The 22,687-nt window shown below is 43.0% G+C and overlaps 1 protein-coding gene across 3 annotated transcripts; it reads right to left on the bottom strand.

Annotated features, from left to right (window-relative positions):
* Positions 1–1,785: 1,785 nt before the first annotated feature.
* On the bottom strand, positions 1,786–20,862 carry prrc2a (proline-rich coiled-coil 2A). 3 transcript variants are annotated; one of them, XM_041809536.1, is made up of 17 exons: positions 20,551–20,736; positions 15,469–15,620; positions 14,186–14,363; positions 13,977–14,073; positions 13,766–13,847; positions 13,510–13,653; positions 12,850–13,091; positions 12,650–12,738; positions 12,341–12,492; positions 9,813–9,915; positions 8,967–9,156; positions 8,676–8,768; positions 7,880–8,420; positions 7,486–7,742; positions 7,038–7,344; positions 6,683–6,905; positions 1,786–6,546 (listed from the first exon to the last, which is right to left on the bottom strand). In XM_041809536.1, the coding sequence occupies exons 2-17, from the start codon at positions 15,581–15,583 to the stop codon at positions 3,522–3,524; spliced, it is 5,838 nt and encodes a 1,945-aa protein (XP_041665470.1). In that variant the 5' UTR covers positions 15,584–15,620; positions 20,551–20,736; the 3' UTR covers positions 1,786–3,521. The 3 variants fall into 3 exon arrangements, with proteins under 3 accessions (XP_041665470.1, XP_041665469.1, XP_041665468.1); XM_041809535.1 differs by lacking the exons at positions 8,676–8,768; positions 20,551–20,736 and adding an exon at positions 20,746–20,862; XM_041809534.1 differs by lacking the exon at positions 8,676–8,768 and having other exon boundaries at positions 20,551–20,735.
* Between the last annotated feature and the right edge of the window lie 1,825 nt (positions 20,863–22,687).

Here is a 22,687-nt window from a genome sequence, read left to right as displayed (position 1 = left end):
ATTCTTGTTATTCATTGAAAGTAGCACCAATAAGTACTAAAATATATACTTTTGTCAAAGTTTAAATTGTCAATGTTTGCTTCAGTTTTGAACTGTACTTTTGGACATCCCCGCCCACAGAATTAGCTGGGCATGTGTGTTGGATCAGTAGCACTGGTACTAGCAACCTGGCCAACAGCTACTTCATTTAGACTCTGAAAAGTGTTAAGCGTTTCTGATAATAAAGTTACTTTATCCTGCCACTTTTGAACACATTTCATCGCTACATATTTCCACTTCAAACTAATTTTTGCCACTTTTTAACTGCTTTTCACCATTTCCCCATCCATTTTTTGCCTCTCTTAACCTTTTCTTATAGGATTGTTATTGGGGATTTATTTTTTGCTTTTATTAGAGACATAAAACAGTGGTTAGACATAAACAGGGAAGAGAGCGTCGGGAATGACGTGAGGGGAAAAAGCCTCCTGCGTATATGGGGCATGACCTAACCACTAACTATGATGGTGTAGTCACCCATATCGTTAACATGAGCAAAAAAAGTTTTCAGAAAAGGGGTTTATATTTTGATAAGGCTATACTGCATGAATAAATGAAATTCATGTTTCCTTGATAAGAAGTTATTTTCCAGTTTAAATATAAATTATGGTTATCACAGATTAACCTTATAATGGACCATAATTTCCCTGACCTCCATGGGCCCCAGAAAGCTCTCCCTTTATCCACCCTTATAGACAGCCATGCTTTCAGGTAGTTACATCCCTAGTTTTAACTTTACTTACATTATTGTAAACCTTGTTTTTTTTTCTATCTTTTTGAAAAGAACAAGACACAGTGAATACATTTTCCATTAAATCAAAAGTAGTTTATTTAACTTTGCCTTCTCTGTATAACTTTATTATAATAAGACACTTCTCTGCTTGTACATTGCTCCCTTGAACTAAAAATGGCAACATTTGTTTGTGGGAATGTAAGTTGGGGTAGACAAAACTTAGATACATACCAATATACATACATGTGTGTATATTACGGTTCCATTAATAAAACCATAAATGCTAAAAACAGTTTGAACCACTCCAGGTACCTTGGTAATGCTGGAAACAATACAATCTTTTGAGTAAATTTTTTGGAATACACTACTTTTGTTTTCATTTTTTAACATGGGTACATAAAATAATGCGTACATCAACATTAAGAGTTAAGGAGGGATGAAGGACTCTTTGAGCCAGTGTTAAGTGTACAGCTATCGATGTAAAAACCAGTAACAGGCAAGGCAAGCTGCACCCATGGGTGTGTGTTCATGCTGAGAAGACAGTGAAAAGTAAAATATGTCCAACTTTACTTGCCTGCTGAAGAATGTTTTCTTAAATTACACTAATAAAAAGGTGAAGCTTCTCACTGCATGTTCTTCATCTTGATGATGAGGGTATACACACAGCTGAATGTATATATGTGGATGTATTTAAGAAACAGTAGAATTGTCTTAATGATACTGGTTAAATCAAGTGTGGGCAAACAAGGCAGAAAAGTGCTTGCCATTTATGTTAACCCCTCTGGTCCCCACCCCTTCCCAGGTTATTACACAGACACCAGAAAACACACACGCACACGCACAAGCACACACACCCATACACAAATCATCAAATGCCCTACACACAACATCCCAGAGAAGATCTTCAAACTGTTGTCAGTAAACAAACAAACCCCAACTTACAGCAGTGACACAACTGATGCAGATGTTCAAATCGATTAAGTTCACACTGGATGTCATCTTCAGTCTTTTTTTTCCAAGCTCTGTGCCATTTTTTGTCTTTTTTGTGTGATACAAACTATGTTTTACAAGTGTAATCCTAAATCAATCCAACATTCCTGCAACACTCCAGGTCAGCATTATTTGTTGCAAGCAGAAACCGTGTGTTTAGCCGAGTAGGCGGCTCGTTTCGCCACCGCTTCGGCATTGTCCTGAATTCAATTTGTGTGGGGCTACTCTGTTGCCTGAAAACCACCATCCATCCTAAGAATTCACACTTTAAAAAATACTTCCTCTGACATGGAGCTCTTGGTAGCAGTCCTTTGATGTGTGAGGGGTCTCCACAAGAGCACAGAGAGAAATAACAGGGTTGTGTCATAGTACAATACTCGGCCTAGCTCTGTACTCTGGGCCCAGACAGAGTACCTGTCCTGTTGCATTACATGTAACTTGCCCAAAAAACATACAACACAAAAGAAAAAAAAGGGATTTTTATACTACAAGGAGTGCTTATTAGAACATTTTCGATCACCTATTAAGCAAACATTTTTCTTATCATCCACCATGACCTATCATGTTTTCATTATCTCATTCCCCCATACAAGACTGATAGGTTTTTTACCTTGAAGGAGGAAGAGTGTTTCCAAGTAGTTGAAATAACGCCATTGATAGTCTTAATGGGATAAACAAAGCTCATGAAAGAATGGGAGAAATCTATCCTTGTGGGCGACTTGGATTTCTGCAGTGTCCAGAAGGCTAAAAAAGCCTTTATCTCTTAAAAAAATGAACATCTTGATTGCAAATGTAATTTAAAAGCAGGTCAAAAACACAGGAAAAAAAAAAGGTCACATCGTCAACCTGAACAAGCAGCAGAAACATAGATATTAGACAAATCAATGGAAATGAGGGTAAGTGAGCACTGAGCAGTAGTACTTTATCACAGTAATCAGACATACTTTGAAGGAGACCAAAAAGTCAGCAGAGTTGGAGAATTTAGTAAAAAGGTGTTTTAATGACCTGCCTTTAGAAGAAAAAATACACACCCCCTAACACTGCCCAAAGGTTCAAACTAAACTAACAGGAGGCCAAAAACAAAGAAACAAAACATCTTATGTTACATTGTTCTTGTTAAAAGATGAAGCTGCATTCTTTCCCTTTGTGAGGGATGTAATGCAGATCTGCACTACTGCATACCACCCAAGGCCAAAGTGTGGTAGAAATATTCACAGGTACATAAATATAAAAATTAGCCCGATCCAAACATGTTTTCGCTAATGTACTCCCTCGTTTCTCTATTTTCACCCACATGACTGCATGTGTTCAATGTTTAAAGAGATGTCATATTTGTGCTTGTAAATGTGTGTGTGGATCTCTGTGTAAATGTCTGTCAAAACCACGTGCATCTCTACTGCAGAACCACATGCTTATCAATTCCAACTGGGGTGGGATTTTAAAAGGGGGGGAGTGGGGTGGGATGGGGTGGGGTAAGCGGGGAGGGGGCACAACTAAACGGAGAGCAAGACAGAACAAACGGAGAGAAATTTACATTAACGGACGGTAGAGAGCAGATGGATGCAGAGGGAAGGAACTGACGTGGATGGGGGTAGGGGCTAAAGTGAATGTGAATACCATCTCCATATACTGTACAATACACTAGCATGTTTAGGGATGCCAATAATAAGCCATGAAATAATTATCAAAAAGGGATTAAGATGGAATAGGGTGGTCTAAATGTAGGTGGGGTGGGTCATCTGAAAATGTTCATAATATTCCATCACTTCCTATTTTTTGGGGAGGGCCAGTTGCCACGCTTCTCCCCTCGATTGCCACCACCTCCGTTACCAGGACCACCAGAGCCACCACCGGGTGGGCCTCGTGGACCTCTACCTCCCCCTCCGCCTCCAGCTCCTCCAGTGTTGACTCGCCGGTTTTGTCGCTCCATACCGGGGCGCTGGCTTGAGAAGCTTCTTTTATTAGCGGAGGGCTCTTTTCCTGTCAAATCCCGCTCTACCACGCCTCCACCTCCTCCACCGCCCCCTCCACCCCTTCCCATGTGATGGGGATGGTGAGAAGAGTACGACTTCCCTCCTCCGCCTTCTCTATCTCTGAACTCTGTGAAGTCGCTGCTCTCTGAGGCCGTCTCCCACTCCTCGTTGGCCTGGTCTGAGTTCTGGTTGGTGAAGTCAGGGGACTTTGCTCCGTGGCTGTGGTGGTGCTGAGGGTGGGGCTGTCCAGCACTGCCCTGGTTGTAGTGGTGATGGTGGTGGCTGTTTGCATTGCTGAGATGCCCAACACTACTGTTATTGTTGTTAGTTACAGTGGTATTGTGGTTAGCATTCTGGGTGTTGCCTGTCATTGGAGCAGAGACTGGGGCCCCATTACTGTCCTGAACTGAATTCAGGGAGGGAGAGGAGGGACGTCCTCCTCCTATGACCCCCACACCTCCATTGATTCGTGCAGCATTCTCTCGCTCCTTCAGTCGCCTGAAGCGTGGTGGCTTGTCTTGCTGATGCTGGGAACGCCCATGACGCCTACGTCTAGGTGGTCGCTCAAACCCACCTGGAGGAAACCCACGGTTAGTAGGCAGAGGGAGCGCATTTGGCCCTCCAGAGTTTGATGTAGGGTTGTTTGAAGCTTGCTGGGCCACAGCTACTCCATTTTCAGTGGAGCCTACAGTGGTGGGAGCTGCAGTGGGCAATGATGCCTGGGGGGGATTTGACCCATGATTTTGAGGTTGACTTGCATCAGCTGTCTTGTCTTTCTTCTCTCCTCCATTTCCTCCCCTACCCAAGTCTTTGGACCCAGACGTTTGTGGCGGGCCATGTTGCTTCCGGGCTGAGGCTGAGGCCTTTGAGGGCCCACCGTGAGAGGCAGAGTTCGGTCCAACTCTGTGTCCTCCAGGTGGTCCTCCAACATTGCCACTGCTCCTATAGACGTTTCCTCCTCCACTACCACCACCTCTGCCCCTTCTAGAGGGCACACCTCTAGGGGTGAAAACCCTGGCCTGGGAACCTCTTGTTGGTGCAGATGACACAGTGCTACTGCCGGTGGTGCCTGAGCCGTTCTTGGTGTTGGATTTCTGGTTGTCATCTTTGTCTGAGTGACCAAGGTCACTGGCACCACTCTCACTTCCAGTCTCTGAGCCCCTCTCCCTCCTTCTCTTAGGAATCTCCTCATACTCAGATCCCTCACTGCGGGTTTCACTTCGGTTCCTTGCCCTGGCTGGGTTATGCTGGGAACGGTCCTGGCCATGCCTGCCGCCACCCCCCTCACCTTTGGACTCATGGTGGTGGCCACCAGCAGCCGATGAGCGGTAATCTCTGCCACTTCTGCCCCCCATTCTTCCACGACCACCACCAGCAGGACCAGCTGTGGCTGTATAGGTGCCACGGTAACCACGACCCCGCCCGTAGAACTCACCTCCTCGTCCACGACTTGCTCTACCACCTTTGGCTGGGACTCCATGGTGGTGGGCAGAACCACCTCCTCTTTCAAACGACCGGTCCCTGTCCCTCCTTGAGGAGTTGGTGTCTACATCTTTTGATCCTCTCCCTGACGCTCCTCCGGTTGTTCTCTCTTTAGCTCCATTCCTGGGTTTGGCTGTCTGAGCTGGCTCATCCTTAGATGATGCTGATGTGTTCTGGGAGACAGAGGAGGCTTCCTGCTTCACTGAAGTGGTTTGGGCCCCATCTTGTTCTTTATCTTTCCCAAAATTTGCACTTGTTTTTTCCCCTCCATCAACTTCCCCTCCATCTTTCTTCATCTCTTTCAGGACTGGCTTCTTAATGGGGCCAGCTCTCTTGTTGGCATTGCCACCTCCTGAATGGTTGGAGGGTTTGTGGTCCGTTTGAGGGTTGGAGGAGTCGTCACCTCCACGGGAGTTGTTCCCACCTCCTGCATTGTTGGCCCTCTTACCATGAGAGGACCCTCCACCCATGTGGCTACTGCCAGGCCTTGGGCCCCACTGGGTCTCTGTCTTGTGCTCTCGCCCTCCTCTTTGGTTTGGTTTATGATGGTGATGCTGCTGCTGAGGATGAGCATGATTGCCATGTTGAGAGGAAGCTGGGGTAGCTAGGACAGAGGAATGGAGTGCATTTGAAGGGCCTGTTTTCTCCTGCTTTACATGGCTGGTGCCGCTAGCACTGCCACTGCTGCTTCTTTCACCAACAGTGTGCCCGCCCCCGGCTTCACCTTCTCTCTGCGATGGGTGATGATGCAGGGCAACTTTGACATTTCCGTCTTCTCTGGTGGAGGAGGAGGAGGAGGAAGAGCAGGATGATGATAGGGAAGGTTGGTGGATTGGAGGAGACGAGTCTGTCTTCTTAGCATTGGCCTCAACAACCCTGTCACGGCTGTTCTCTGGTTTATGAGGGTGAAGATTGAAGTGAGGTTGCTGAGGGTGGTGGCCAAGATGATGGTGATGATGAGAATTGCTCTCAACAGAGGGGAGATCTGCACGACCATTGCGATCATAGTGAGGGTGTGGGGCCCCCCATATCTGGCCTTGTTGAGCTCCTCGAGGAGGCCCTTCATCTTGGTGGGTGAAGCTGTGTGGCTGGTTTCCCCGCTCACCTGCCCTCTGCTGCTGTTGATGTGGAAGCATCCTCCCACCCTGCTCAGGGAAATTGCTATAGTTTCCTCTTCCACTCATGTAGTGATGAGGATGGTGGCCACTTCCTTGGCTGCCAACTTGGGTGCCGACTGGAGGTGGAGTCTGATTGGTTGTCCCAGAGCTAGAGCTGGGCTGCTGGATGGGTCCCAATCCACCTTCTCTCATTCGGTGTGGAGGAGTGTCGCTCCTAAAATTAAAAAATTAATTACTTCTGAGTTTATTTCAGCCTGGTGCAAAGACGCTAAGGAGGCTTGACAAAGACACTGCAATTAATCCTGTATTAATCTGACCAAAATCTACCCCAGATTGACGTGTATCCATACCTGGGTCCTTTAGTCCCATCCTCTTCCTCCATTGCTTGCTTCTGCCTGAGGGGGGATGTTAGCCCTCGGCCCTCCCCTCCACCAGGGAAAACTTCTGGACCCCAGGCAAGCTTGGGATCCATAGGAGGGGTACCCCGGTGAGGGTGCCCTGGATGCTGTTGCTGCCTGTCAAAGGGGTCTGAACCAGATCCACCTGAATCAGAACGCTCACGCCCAATAAGTCCTGTGAAGAAAATATTTTTAGTAATTTGGCAGGTTTTTTTGATGTACTGTACTTATTCAGTCACTAAGTTTTCTGATTACGTATCTTTATGTTGTTCAATCAGATCTTGCTGGTAATGTTGCATCAGCTTACCTGATGGATGCATGCCAGCTGAATAGTAATCCATAGGGGGAGGCCGGCCCTGCATCATTCGAGGGTCCATGTAGGGCATCATCATCCAGCGAGGATCAAAGTTCATTGGCAGTGGTGGAGGCCGCACCATATTGCTTGGTTGATACAGGGGTCCACCTTGCTTTGGTCCAGGCCCTGGCTGTGGAGTTGTACCTGGTGAAGGACCCTGTGGAGCCTGGGGCTGTGGGGACAGCTGGCTTTGTGACGCCTGGCTGTGCTGCTGCTGTTGTTGCTGTTGCCACTGCTGTTGCTGCTTCAGGAGCTGCTCCTACAGAGGAAATAAACATTGATGCAGAAAACTTCAGACCGGTGGGAATAGGTAGCTATTTTGGTAAGGAACTACAGCTATTCACAGTACATATACCATTGAAGCACTCTCTGTTACTAAAAAAGACAGAAGACAACTTACTTGCTGCTGCCTCTGAAATCGAGGTGGAAGGGACTTCTGGTACTTGGAGTAACCCTGGCCGGGAGGACCACCAGCTTGACGACCTGTTCCCCCTCCAATATTCTCTATTTTGACAGGGTCAGCTCCTCTTTCACCCCCACTTCCTGCACGAATGTGAGAGCCCCCAATGTTCTCTTCCTTAGTTTCTCCTGACAGAGGCGCGTCCAATGTCGGCTGTTGTGGCTGTGGCATCACTGGCTGGGGACATGGCTGGGCATCTGAACCAAAAAAGATAACAATGGTGAATTGGGGCCATAATAAGGGAGCTGTTTTTCCTTTTTCTTATATTCATGTCATATGATGCTTGGCACCCTTAAGTTTCAAACACTTGTCACTGTATCTTAAAATAATTTACCTGCATTCGAGTCATAACTACTATTGCTGCTGGCTCGCTGTCGGTCACTGACTCCAGGACTTTGTCCTGTCTGGACAGCCAGCATTGGAGGCTCATCTGGGTCAACACAGGGGGATGGAGGCTGGCTGATGTTGGAGGAGGAGGCTGAAACAGAAGGACTAGGGCTGCCTGCCGTGGCAGCTGTGGAATTTCCATCTAGGGTGGGGGTTTTTCTGTCACTACTTCCTGTGCTGCTGCCCTGCTGCTGTTGCTGCTTCTCATCCAACCTCTTTAGCTTTTCAGCACAAGCTGCTCGTCTCTCCTCCTCCATCCTACGTTCTTCCTCTTCACGACGCCGACGAGCTCGCTCCACCGCAGCTGAGATCTCAGTAGAGGACTGCTTCCTGCGCTGACGCCAAGTCTCGTCCTCATCTTCCCCCGGAGCTCCAGGGGCCAGCACGCCAGGCTGTGGAGGCGGAGTAGGTCCCCCTGCTGCTGGCTGATGCTGGGTAGGAACAGGCTTCCCTTGGCCTAGAGGGGCCCCTTGGTTGTGGGGCCGCTCCTGAACAGTATTAAAAAAAAAAAAAAAAAAAAAAATACATGGTGCTCTTTTATGCAATTTTTCCCTTTTCAGATGACATCACTATGATGAACCTGAGAAAATGTTTTCTAAATGATAACACAAACTGTAATCAAACTCAAAAAAGAAAAACGCGAAACCAAAAACCAAAAAATGACTTTTCCATCTGATCTGTGGGCGGTGGATGAGATAATGATTTAAATGGAATTGTCTATGAGGCCCTATCCAGATGTCTACCTGTCGGTAAAAGGAGTAAGGCCCTTGTCCGAGGAGCGGCCCTGGTGGGGGGGAGGGCTGCTCCCGGGGACAACCCAATCCAGGTCTGCGCCCCTGTATACAGGCAGACACAGTTAGCCATGCTCCACCAGAATTATCTACACCGGCAATAACATACGCATACTAACAGATCTGCCCATGGTAACTTTCAAAACAATTTTCTATCCTGACATGCTATTTGGGTCGTTACAACACAGCTGACGCACGACCTGCCTCTGCTACACCTGACACCAAAGTGCACTTAGCTGCTACCTGGATATTGGATGATGCTCCTTGACCCCCCCAGCCACTGCCTCCCTCCTCGGCCCATCCTGGCTTGCTGGAGGGGGGTTGGGGGCCATTGTCAGCATTAGTGGGAGGGGTGCGACGGGTGTCTCCACCACTGTCTGAGGCTCGAGAGCGAGAGGATGCAGGGGGGGCATCCTGGGACCTCTGCTGCTCACTGAGACAAGAAAAAAAAAGCCCATAATGTTCAGCCAATCCAAAAAAAAGCTACATAAGTATAACAAGGTTATTATACCAGTGTTTATTTTAGCAGTTTTTTTTTTTTAATTTGAGTCTTAGTCTCAGTCTTTAAAAAAAAAAAGTCTTTTAGTTTTAGTCCCATTTTAGTCATTTCTACCCTTTATAGTTATAGTCTAATTTCAGTTGATGAAAACTCAAGACATTTTAGTCTAGTTGTAGTGCATAAAAAGTCCTCACATTTCAGTCTTTACGTTTAATCCAAGCATTTATTCTCTTGCCTAAATCTGGTACCAAGTCATGGTAGTGTGTTCTATGCACTCTTCCAAACATGGGGTCCCTGCTTTCTACACCTGAGAATAAGAATAGATACAGCTGCATTGTTTTTTGACAGATTTACCACCAGTAGAGAAATGTCGTGGATTTAGAATGCCCGATGATAACTACATTACATTTTAGTCTAGTTTTAGTCATCTTGACAAAAACTAAACTTACTTTTTGTCAGTTTTAGTCATCACAGAACTATTTTTGTTAGTCTTAGTCTAGTTTCTGTCATGGAAAAAAAGGCTGTTGACAAATAGCTTTAGTCGACGAAATTAACAATGTATCACACATCTAATTTACTCGCTCACATACCATGTATTATTGTTGCTCTCGGATCTCTCTTCTTCCCCTTCCTCCTCCCCTTCATCATCACTGAACTTCAACTTGGCGGAGTAATCAATCTCCTCATGAGCACCTTTAAAAGAGACAAGAAGATATTTAACACCCTTCGCTCTGATAAACCTCCCAATCCTCAAAACATATGCCTAGAATATCATTTTGGATACATATTTGCTACCTTAGTCATAAAAAACGTCTTTGAATACCATAGCAGAATTTTTAATCACTGAGCAGCTAAAGCACAAAAACAGGAAAGCCTCAGCAGTGCTGGATTAATATAGCTTCACTCAAACTGCATGTATAAGTTATTTTTTCATTTAAATAACACATAAATAAATACAAACAGATCTAAAGTAAAGATTTTCAAACACAACAATGCAATTCTTCTAATTCTGGTTATGTTCTTTATATAAATATGAGGTATGTGTATAATATCATTTTTGAAGGCATTAAAAAACTGATTCCATATTTTTGTGTTTTGATCGCTGTTTTCCCACATTGTGACATGAAGCATTCATCTTCTAAACAAATGTAGACCTCCCTTAAAAGGAACCCTGCGTGATCACACGAGTTCATCTTGTTGGATAGATAAACTAAAAAACTCACTAAATACCCCACATATCTGCATTTTGAGTTCATTTCAGCTCATAAACTCACCAGGAGACCGCCATGTTTTGATCCGTGTCACGTTAGTGTGACATCACGGTTCCACAGCGCTCCTCTTGGTTGCTAAGCAGTAACCGTTTTTCAGATGGTTTTGTTACTTGCAGCTGTTGCTGCCATGAGTTTGCTGCAGGTTGGCTTTGTCTCCCTGCTGTCAAAGCTCTGTAATTCTTCTAAGTTTTACATCAATAAAGCTCCTTACAAGTGACTGAATTCAGTATAAAGTGGAAGTGTGCCAGGAGCTTTTGCAAATAAAAGTATTATGTACATACGAACGGAGCTTCTCCAAAGAAATGCTAAAGTGGACTTTTACTTTAAAAGGCGCAATCCGGAAGTCCTTCTGTTCTGTGTTTATTTTTACCTGAACAGTGTGGAAACAGAAAGCTTCATAAAGAGTAGAAGCTCGGGGAACAACTTAATTAAACAGACACATTTTAGCTCGTGGCCTTCATCTGGTTCATCAAGAAACTGACTTCAAACATTTTCTACATTTGCTACAAGGTAAATATGGCTCTGTATTTAGCATTTTCCTGTCTAGATGGACAGATAACCGCTCGTGGTGCAAATATAAAATAGAAGAGAGCGCAAATTTTAGAAACCTCCGTGCGTGAGATGTGCTGCGTTTTTGAGATGCAGCCCTAACACTGGCTGTCAGTCTGAAACAGGTTACTGCATACGAACAGCGAGGATCACACCACGGAACTGTGACGTCACGGCGCCAGCGCGGACCAAAACATGGCGGTCTCCTGGTTAATTTATAAAGTCAAATGACTCAAAATGCAGATATCTTCTGAGTTTTTTAGTTCAATAAGTACATGAGACATACAAATATCTATCCAACAACACGACCTCTGCTTATCATGCAGGGTTCCTCTTAAAAGGAACCCTGCATGTTAAGACGAGTTCATCTCCTCGCTGTTCCTATGCAGTAACCAGTGTTTCAGACTGGCAGTATGCTTTGTTGCTGCCATAACAGCTTTCATAGCAGGCATGAGTTTGCTGCAGGTTGGCTTTGTCTCCCTGCTGTCAAAGCTCTGTCATTCCTCCCAAGTTTTACCTCAATAAACCTCCCTACAAGTGACTGGATTCAGTGTATAGTAGAAGCGTGCCAGTAGCTTCTAAAAATAAAAGCATTATGTACAAACAAAGGTAGTTTCTCCAAAGAAATGCTAGGTGGGCTTTTACTTTGAAAAGCGCAAACCGTAAGTGTTTTTGTATTGTGTTTATCTTGACCTGCAACATTCTGAGCCGTGTGGAAACAGAAAGCTACATGAAAAATAGAAGTTTGGGAAACAATTTTATTAAATAGACATTTTAGCTCGTAGCCTTCATCCTGCTCATTGAGAAACAGATTTTAAACATATTCTACTGATGTGGGCACAAATATTTGCTACAATAAGGTAAATATGGCTCTGTATTTATCATTTTCCGGTCTAGTTTGACCGATAACTGCAAGGAAAAAAACAGAAAAGACCTCAAATCTCAAAATTCTTCATGTGTGAAACAAGCAGCATCTCAACACCGTGTGAGATTCAGCCCTAACACGAGGTTCCAGTCTGAAACAGCGGTTACTGCATAGGAACAGCGAGGAGTGCGCTTGCTAAGTGATGTCACACTACCAGCACAGACCAAAACATGGCGACCTCCTGGTGAGTTTATAAACTCCAATTATTCAAAATGCAGATATCTAGTGAGTTTTTTAGTTCAATATACATAAGAGAGATACAAATATCTATCCAACAAAATGAACTTGTCCGATCATGCAGGGTTCCTTTTAAGTAAAGCCAGTGTATACAACTTCATTTTATTTTGAATCTCCTAAGAAGGGTTTTATCTACCTGCCCAGCCCTCGTCTCCATCGTGGTCCAGCTCGTCAAGCTCCTTCAGATCATCCTGCTTTAGGATGGAGGGACGCTTCACCACCTCTCCACCTGTGTCACGTGGGCCACCCTGAGGCCTGCTGTCAGGCCCCCCCTGGCCACGGGAGAACCTGAGAGAGGGGAGGAGGTTGTTTGTAAGACACAATCTGTTGAAGATCATTTTAAGCAACCATGTGATTTTGATAGCTACTGAAAAAAGCAACCAAACTACTTCAAAATAACACAGTTTTGCACAAGCTTTAGAAGTAATTAGAGAAGAAAGTGTACCTTGGAGCTGGTCCTTCCCCAGGTGCAGGGTACCTGTATGGCCCCTGAGGGCCATAAGGGGCTGGGAAGGGCAGGTAGGGAGGATACATCTAGAAATAAGACACAAATACTTATGCTTCATCTAAAAATGTGCTCTCAGAAGCAATGGTGTTGTGGGACATTCAGACTGAAACCAAACCTAACGAAAAGTGAAAACTTACGAAGGGAGGCATGATCCCTCGGTATTGGGGGAACCCAGGCCCCACAGGAGGCTGGGGCCCGGGCAAGGCAGGGCTGCCTGCAGGAGGGTTTCTAGGTGGCCCGTGGGACTGAGAGTTCGGAGGGGGGGCCCCAGCTGCCCCATCCATCACCAGAACTCCAACAGTGCCACCCTCTGCTGCCCCCTCCCCAGGCAGGGTGGGCGCCAGGGCTCGGCCCCCACCGTCCCGCCAACTTGTGACGTCTGAGGACAAAAGAAAATTTGAGGACAAAGCAGTCAGTGTAGTTTATAGGCCTTAATGGGTTAAGATCATAGATACAAAGTCATAAATCTGGAAATATCACACTTTCTTTTGCAAAGACCTATGTCTGGAGAACGCAACCATAACATTTTACTGTAATGAGTCTGCAACTTTGATTTTAATCTGGCGTTGGCAAACATACAACATGAAAACAAGAGAGGAAAAAATGCTAAATTTATATTCATTACACAGTTGTTGCCCATTTCTAACAAAACCACAATGCACCTTGATTATTAAGATGACAAAGAATTACTACAAAAACTTGCAGCATTAAATCAAATTACCAAAAAAAGCTTTTAAGAAAGATTCAAAAAACCCACACAGATCTAATTAAACAGTTGTTTGACCATTATTACTCACTCTGGGGGCGGAGGCTTGGTCCTGGCCCATACCACTGATCTGCAGTGCCCTGTTCTCTGCCAGCTTTGTCCTGGTCGCCAGCCGCCTGCAGGGTGGGAAATTCCTCGCGAGAGAATGGCGACGGTAGGTTTGATCCCTTTCCACCTGCAGAACGGGAAGAAAGGGGAAAGTGGCTTTTGTTTCCAGATGGAAGCAAATGAATCAAAAAGCTTGTTGCAAAGAAATGTGATGACAGGTATAAAAAAGGGAGACTAACCATCCCCTTGTGTTCCATGTGTAACACTGGCCTGTGCCCAGGACCTTGCCCCTACGGCCTGGGTTGAAACTGGGGCCGGAGCCTGGGGGAAGGGGAGGAATACAAAGAGACAAGCATGTATGTGTACTGTATATAAACTGTGGTGTCTATAGATACCAGTGCACATTATTAAATAATTAAGTTTGCATTCATGTATCTGTGCTTTGTGTACCTCTGAAGCTGGCGGGGTTCTCGAGCGGGTCGGTGCAGGTGTCGTTGTAGCCACAGGCTGCTGCGATTCCGGCTGCGGTGCTGATGATGCATCGGTACTGAGAGGGGAAAAGGCAGAAACATCTTAGCTTCTGCTTCTGTGTTACCTACAGTAATGACTATGAAAAATAATTTTAAATCTGAGACTCAGTTTTGAGGGGGTTTGCTCACCTCTTTGGGTCTGCTTGTTCCTGTTTGCTTGCCCATCCTGTGCCGTCTTTAGGAACGAGCGAGACGTTGGGATCGTTGCCTTTGTTCTCTGCCTTCAGACTGGGCAGGTTGGCAGGGGGTGGCATACGCCGTGCGGAGGCAACTTTACCAAGAGACTGCAGGCCATGGCGGGGGGGAACTGATATGAAGAAGAGAAAGGTGGATGTTAGCAGAGATGGACCAACTGAAACCTGATGCCAATTAAATGTAGTGGTGGTGTGCAGGAATCGATTCAGGGTTGGCTTTTGCTGCTTGCTTTGCCAGATACCCAATTAAGATGCTGAACATCGAACAATGCTGAAGGCTCAGTAGTTTCAGTCTGATGATTTGGATGAAGTGGATTAGAAAAAAGGTTTCAAGATGTTATTAAAAACCTTCAGCTAACCCACTTCAATTACTGCTCATAGAGAAGTATCAGGATATTGAAGCTCACAGAAGCATGGAAAAGCCTTCCGGTTCTGAAAAGCGAACCTACGCTGAATATCAATCCCTCATTTGTTGCCTTAAGGCTGAGAGAAACCACAGCAGTGCATGGCTTCACTATGTAGGAAAGGAAAGTCTGTAGTTTGCAAAACGAGGACAGCTGCTTCGATCTAGTGGGGAGCTTGTGAATAAAACATAGACTGGGGACTCGGTGCAGAAGTCAAACAGCGTCCACAAGCAAGCCTCTGTCTTAGGTCAGGCTGAGTGGCTCAGAGGCTCAGCTGACACGCTGAAGCTTTAGAGCTACTCATGCTCTAGGTCAGGCTCGATTTCCTTCTACATTTCCACAGTAGTAACACATTCTGATTCTTGGAGGAAAGAGTAAAGGGTTGTAAATAAGAGTAGTAAACAACTCTGAATAATTATAACACTTAAGGCAAAACCAGGTTGTCAGACAGTTGAGAGATGTAGTATATCTTTCACTTGCTGTTTTGAAAATGAACACCAGAGCTTTTAAGGAGACAGCAGACTCATGCATCAAAATTGCAGTACTCGGCATCAGGAGACAAAAAAGCACAGCCAGGCATTTTAAACCAGAAAAACAACAACAAGAGGTAAATCCAACTATGACACTGCAGATCTCTTCAATTAGAAAACAAACAGCACATACTCAATGGCAAAACAGAACCATCTGGCAGAATTTAACAGGACAGACAACCCAGACAACAGAAGACGTTTTTTTCTTCAAAGCATTACAGTAATGAACAGTAGGTTGTGATAATGACAGCTTCACTTGAACACAACAAAAACAAAATACTCACCAACGGGCTTTTGTGTTTCAAGGCTCTTTCCTTTGTATGTATCAAACAGGTTGAGAGACGCATACTTGGTTTTGCCTTCCTTCCCCTTTGCAGTTTGCCCAGAGCGCTCTGACATTGCGCTGTCCGCTCATTGAGTATGGTGAGCCCTGAGACTGGGAGGGGGAGGCATAGACAGGAAGACAATGAGAACGTGAGAGATTTGACACCTGGTTTTCACAGAAAGTGAGAATAAAAATTGTCATGGTAGCATGTAATCAAACAACTCTCAAAAACATTACAAAAAAATCACAAAGCAGTACTTCCAGACAATTTTATTTCTCTGTCACGACAGACTGATAGATGTGACAGTGGTGGTTCTACTGGGTGTGTGTGGACACACAAAATAATTTACAATAGATCAGTGCTAGGAATGTTACCCACACTGAAGTATCACAAAACAGGCAGCTTCTATGAAACATGGTACATAGCAATACAATCATGAATGAATCATGCATGTGTGGAGAGAAATACTCAAACGATAGTAGTATTATGGCTATGAAGGTTTCATTCAGCACTGCATCCTCAATTTAAATGGGCATACTTGTAAGACTAAGCGCTGTTACACATGAAAACAAATTCTTCCAACAATTCAATACCAACATTATTGCAGACCTAATTCTTACTGAATAAATACCTACAGAACATTTTAACAAATAAACTATTTGAAACCCTTTGTGCACTTTTCTTTTGAGAACCCAGGCTGTCAGTGAAACTACACAATTGCCCTACTTCCACTCATCATACCGTTTGTGTTTGTACTTCTTTAAGTTAAATGCATAACTGAGAAAAAGACAAAATCTTTCAATGCCAGCAGACCGCTTCATATAATTCTCAGTAAACCCATTTACAGCTTTAGTAGACTAAGTGTGGATTCAAATATTTAACAACTATTGGGCCTTCCAGCACAACTCAGCATCCAATGATTGTTAACTTAGAACAGATTTAACCCCATAAACAAACCAGTATGACTGGATAGATATGACAGACCTACTAGACAATAGCTGTGCCTGAAATGACCATTTTTAAAAAAACAGAGCTGTCTGAGTGGTGTCCAACAAAGGTGTAAAGGACTCAACATTATGGTCATCACTTACCCAGCATTAAGAACCATCATGCATCATGACAAATAGCACAATAAAGAAATACTTGTGTTGAAAATGCCCTAATTATTGACAGAGTCAGATTTTTCATTTTGGTGATTAGCTTTCTATATCTGCATATACTTAAGTTTTTTTTAATTAACACTGAGGGTTGACCGATATTGGGTTTTAAGGGGCGAAACCAATGAGAGATTATTAGTAGTTTGTAAAACCAACAACCAATATTTGGAACCAATAAGCATTTTTGACACACAAATTGTACTTAATGTGGCAAAAAGATTGCATGATCAAAAAGGAAAAATAAACAAATTAGCCCTAGCTCTATCAGCACGAAAAAACGGCACAGAGCAACAGTAACAGCTGGAAAACAGGAAGTGATTCCATATGCTGTGTCAGTGGCATCCAGGATTGCAAAAAAGCACTGTAAACTGTTCACCAGTAAAGCTGCACATCTGTAGTTTCTCCTTCTGTATCGTTGTACATACATATCTTGTGATGTCTATTTTGTGTGTTATAATCTTACTTTGCTACTTTATTTACATATATTCTATAAAGATTTATTTCAACCTAACCCCTTAATATCTAATACTTTTATTTTCTTTTTAATTGCATCATAATACTTTTATTCTTCCTCTATAGTTGCTTTGTACCAAACACCATGTCAGATTCCTTGTATGTGAAAATGTACTTGGCAAAAAGACCTGGTTTCTGATTAAGTACTGATTGGCTGGTATTCATGTGACATCTAAACAGCCAGATTGTGTTGTACACAGGACAACTGGTGAGACTGAAGAGGGTAAAAATAAAGTCAGAGGGGAAGATAACTCTGAGTGGAGCCAAAGGAGCACACTTTTTGATTAATTAATTTTAGCAATTACGTGTAAAATAAAAAGGCTGATACCAATAATCAGCCAAATGCCAAATATCAGCCTGGGTTGATCCCAAATTAATACATTCTAAAATGTGTAATCTGTTTATCAATCTGTACAAAATATCAATAATTGATCATTTCCATTGCAAATGTGTGCCAAATGCATTAAGCAATTCACCACTTTATCATGATACTTTGATCAAAATTTAAAGGTTGTTTTGCAAAATAAAAAAAAGGAAATGTATATTTCCCAATATTGCAAAAGTATTTCTAAAACTTAAAGTACAAAATATATGAAGAAGTAAGTATAATTATTAAAAGCAATTGTTAGTAGAATCTCAGTGGATAACTACGAAGATTACATTTGGTATTGTGGGGATGATCTACTTTTTGAGGAAACGATTGCATTTGTCCCACCTACATTGCCAGCACTGTTTACCTACTGCTCTATCATCCTGATGGCATGAGTCTTACTGTGGTGTGTAAGTGCTGCTGTTGCAAGTGAATGCACCAACATTTAGACAGGTTCAAAGTAATAAAATAATTAAAAAAGCTTTTTCATCCGGCTTGAAGATGGTCATTTGCTGGGATGAGTTAGGAATCACAACAAAAGCATTTCTGTCACATTCAGCTTGATTCCATCACTGATACTGTTCAACATGATTAGGCTTGATACAATATGTTTTAATGCCTTGTTACAGGAAACACTGTACAAAGGAAAGAGGAAAAAGCTGAACTGTGGTTTCTATGGAAACACATTATAAATGATATTCCTCTATGCCTTGCCTTGAGACTGGGTTGGCTCCATGGCAACAGCTGGGCCTTTAGCTTGAACTCATTTTACTGCACATCAATAAAACACACTGTGCTGACATCCGTCCGGTCCAGAATCATTTGGCTGTCTCCAGCAGGTTCAAATGATGCTCCCTCTCCACCCAGTTCCCATCAGGAATAATCACCGAGAGCATTTCTCCCTGACTTTATTAGGCCACATATAACATTACTGATTCCATTTAGATGCTCTTTGTGGAGCAGAGAAGTGATGCAAGGAAATTCAAACTGTCATTACCTAGGTGAACAATCTAGGATGTAAACAAGGTCTTCAAACAGCTGCATAACACCGGTCCCTGCATAGTGCAAAACTTTAAAGGTGAAGATTAGGGAGAGGCCGAATATTGACCTGCTGATGCAGATATGTGGTATTCAGCCATTTAGTATCGTATCAGCACTTTATTCCAATAATCGGCCAAAATCAATTAATTCAAAGATATGCTACTTTGGCTGCACTGCAAAGTGTGGCTTCCACTCTGGTTTTGTTTTCTCTCTGTAGAGTCTCACCTAATGTTCTGTCTATGACACTATCTTACTAGCACACTCTCTATGGCACTGACACAGGGACTGTGCAGCATCACTTCCTGTTTGCTGCTGCTGTGTTATATGCTTCTCATGTTGACAGAGTGAGCAGTAAATTGTTTATGTTCCACATTATTTTATCGTGCAGTTTTACTTTTGCCACATCTAGTAGAAGTGTTTTGTGATGACAAATGCATATCGGTTGTCGGTAACATGCACTACTTATGATTGGTAACAACTTTGGCCCTGATTAACAATTATTGGTCTGCCCTTGGTAAAGACACTGAAAACAAACGTCATGACAACTCCAGTCCTCCATTAACCAAAATAACAACTCCACCTGAATACAACAAGGCACATACTGGCAATATGACCAACAACAAAGACAATGTTTTGAAAAATGTCAGTATCAAATGTAGGTGGACGTGAAACTATAATCAAAACAATGCAATTTGGCTCCAAAATAAGTCAGACGACCTTCTTCTGCACATGGAATATTCTTACCATGGCTAGTATCTGCAAAAACACACCAGTGTTAATATGAAAACAAGAAACAACACACGGTTTTAGAGACTGAATGCCGAGCAGCAGGGCTGCATCGTGTCTCAACAACCAGATGAGATTAGAAAATTAGGTCGTGGGATGGCTGGTCAACTGCATGTTGTATGGGGATTAACAGGGGCCAGCAGCTACGCTACCGAGCCATAACTGCAGCAACATATACCACAAAGAGGCCTTGTAAAGCTAACCCTTACGATAACCACTGACAACGTATAGACAAGTCATCATCTGATGACAAACCAGTGGAAGGTTACTGCAGTATAAACAGCTATTATCGCCCTAAAGATTAATCACAAACTCCAAGAGAATATAATATATTTGATGTAGAGCTAACTCGCGTTAGCTGGCTAACACAGGGCCCAGTGTTCGCGTTGGGAGGGGGACTGCGTTGATGTTTCATAATGCATTTTCAACACCTTGCAGTAACAGTAGCTACTTGCTCATCTACTCTGTGAGGTGTTATGTTTTGAACAACACGCTGACCCTGCGACTGGGGGCTTTGATCAAACGATGATGCCTTTCCATCGTTCGCAGAAGGCACAGGACAGCGCATAAAAAAGCATTTTATTAGGAGAACAAAACAAAATGGCGGTGGATACAGGCCCCATGCATACTAACGTTAATAGAAACCGGTAGGGTATCAAACTCTAAGGAAAACAAGCTGCCTTCACTTAGCTTAATCTTTGAAGAAGAAGATAATGCACGCAACACTACATCTGAACCGTATTTACTACCGTATTGGATAGGTGAAATAGTTACAGCTAATCGACATGTTTCAAGCGAACACAATGCTAACGTTTATCCGCTGTCAACGAAAGGTTCATTAGCAACCAAAAGTTTCAATTTCTCCCACATAAACTCAACATGATAGCCAAATTCACTGTTTCATGAATGATTATTCACACAGCACTTAATAATTTGATGTTACAGAAGCCAACAACCACCGAGCAAACACAGGCTATCGGGCTAGACATTAGCTCGCTAGCAACAACAACCAAGTCACTGTGCCTTTACCGAAAAAAAATCAGCCCCCCCTCACAAAACGTTGTTACAGGTGAGCTAATTCAGTATCCAACAATACTGGTGATTAAAGTTATTTAATGATTGTTTTAACGTCGGTGTTAACACAAAAACATGCAACATTTTCCGGCCACTGACCTGGTCTTGTCCCGACTTGTCTCGAGGTTGTATTGCAGAATGAGGTTAGCTATGCTATCGCGTAGCTTTCTAGCAAGTGACCCAGCTAGCTAAGCAGCGTTATCCTTCTTCATAGCCAAACACACAAGGTCTTTGCAATTAAGTTCGCACAAACGTAAAGTCGGTTAGTACAGATAATAAAGGTGTTCTGCTTACGTGCGCTCCTTCTCTTTTTTTTCCCAAAAAATAAATGAAAGGGGGGAAAATAAAATTGTGATATAGGACTCGATCCGTCACCTAAAGAGCCGTCAACGGCTACTGGGTAATTCCGTGAGATGGAAGCCGTTTGGGACCTTAACGGCAGGAAAAATGCGACTCTTATTTTAAATCAACGCTGTTCATTTACAGTTTGAAAATAAACGTTAATGTAAGAATACACGGACCCAGTTTATTGATGATGTAAGGTAAGACTGTGATTTATCTATTTGGATAATATGTAATTTGGATGCGCTTTATAAAGTCAGAATGTGACAGCAGTAAACCCCCGTTTTTGTCCCTGAAACAAAAAGAAAAACACTTTGAGGAGGCAGAGAAATGCGTCTATTATTGGAGAGTTAAGGGCATGTCAGGTCACACATATGGAGAGGTGAAGGATAATCAATTACACGTCAATAATGAATTGATCCGCATCTGTTGAAGAGAAATTAATGTTTGGTTTTTCTAAAGAAAGTGATATGAAACCTGTGATGTGTTTTGAGGTTTTGAAATAAACAGTATCAATGAGGTGGAGACACTAAAACATTTGAGCGTCAACTCTGGGTCAACTCTCAAGTACCATTTGAACTTTACTGAGAACTCATTAATCTAGAAAGTGATCGACAGAATCGATTATAAGAACCTGAAGCTGTGTCCCCATGCAGCACAATCCCTTTATTAGCAGATGTGAAAGATGACTACCCTTCTGTTAAAGAAAAAATAAAGAAGAAACAGTCGAAATTAAAGAAAGCATTTACAAAACATAATAAGCTGTGATCTGTTGATCTGAATGTTAATACTGGTTTCATCTGAAAAATAGGCATATTTCTGAGGAGTAACCCTACTGTCTTTTTGGAAACAACCTATCAGTAGCTTATGCTTTTCTTAAGTTTTATAAAAGATAAACCATTATAAATGAGTAAGGCTGCCCGATTATGGCAAAAATACTCTTTATTTTGATTGATACTTTTATCACTTTTATTATGTATGCCACTCTGTCCATGAATTTCAATAATTAATAAATGTATCATATTGCCTTGAGGAGTAGCCACAATTGTTAAACATATTCTGCATTGTTCCAGGTGTAACTTCTCCTATAACTGAGGCCATTTGATCTTTTATGCTAACTAACAGCTGCCTTTCTCCTATTTGTTGCTTTTCAAACTGACTGGAGGATATGCATGGGTCCCTCTGCTCCTCTCTTAAATTTAATTGAGAGCTGTTTTGGTGGGAGGGGCATAACACATGGTGTGCTCTAAAACCTTGCGGGGCATTTCCATGACATTGAGCAGCTTGGCTTTACTTTGGTTTGACTCGGCATAGTGTGGCAGGGGATTTGCTTTTCCACCACAATCGAGCTGCTCGGTTGAGGGAACCGATGACACAGTGTTGTCAGTCTGTGACAGTAAATAGCTTTGCTTTAGTAAGCATTGCTTGTGATTTACTTTCTCTAGATCAAGCAATAAATCAACCAGAGGAGAACATGAATACATTTATTCTATTTCTGTCCTTGACACATTAATATTGGAAATTTTATGGAAATCTTGAGAAATTGACATATTATCATGGGGATACTAGCTTTGTTGTACCAAGGTGAGAAGAGAAAATAAGTCAAAATCCAGAGAAAACAACCTGAATTTACTTGTAATTGCAGCAAAACTGAGTAAAAATCAGGGTTGCTGTACATCACGGACTTATGCATAAAAAAAATTTCCAGGCAAACTGTTGTACCACTGAAAACAGCCCCATGACTCACTTTTAGGCCTTGAACCACTGCTGTAGAGGAAGGAAGGGTGTACTCCATTTTTAACATATGACAAACAATTTGGACAAAAATAAGTGGCAGAATAATTGATTACCTTGTTTGTTTTTGGGAAGCCAAAATTGTATCTAAAATTGAAGC

Source organism: Cheilinus undulatus, linkage group 16, assembly GCF_018320785.1.
Source record: "Cheilinus undulatus linkage group 16, ASM1832078v1, whole genome shotgun sequence".
Taxonomy (NCBI): domain Eukaryota; kingdom Metazoa; phylum Chordata; class Actinopteri; order Labriformes; family Labridae; genus Cheilinus; species Cheilinus undulatus.
Note: the sequence above shows the minus strand (reverse complement) of the source record. Positions and strands in the feature narration are given on the sequence as shown.

What these genes read in the sequence shown, in the direction of transcription:
- prrc2a (XM_041809536.1), bottom strand. Translation starts at nt 15,583, where the DNA reads ATGTCAGAGCGCTCTGGGCAAACTGCAAAGGGGAAGGAAGGCAAAACC. An exon ending in GAGAGCAACAATAATACATG is followed by an intron (nt 9,157 to 9,812) that starts GTATGTGAGCGA and finishes TTCTTGTCTCAG; the next exon opens with TGAGCAGCAGAGGTCCCAGG. An exon ending in GATGGGACTAAAGGACCCAG is followed by an intron (nt 6,547 to 6,682) that starts GTATGGATACAC and finishes TTTTAATTTTAG; the next exon opens with GAGCGACACTCCTCCACACC.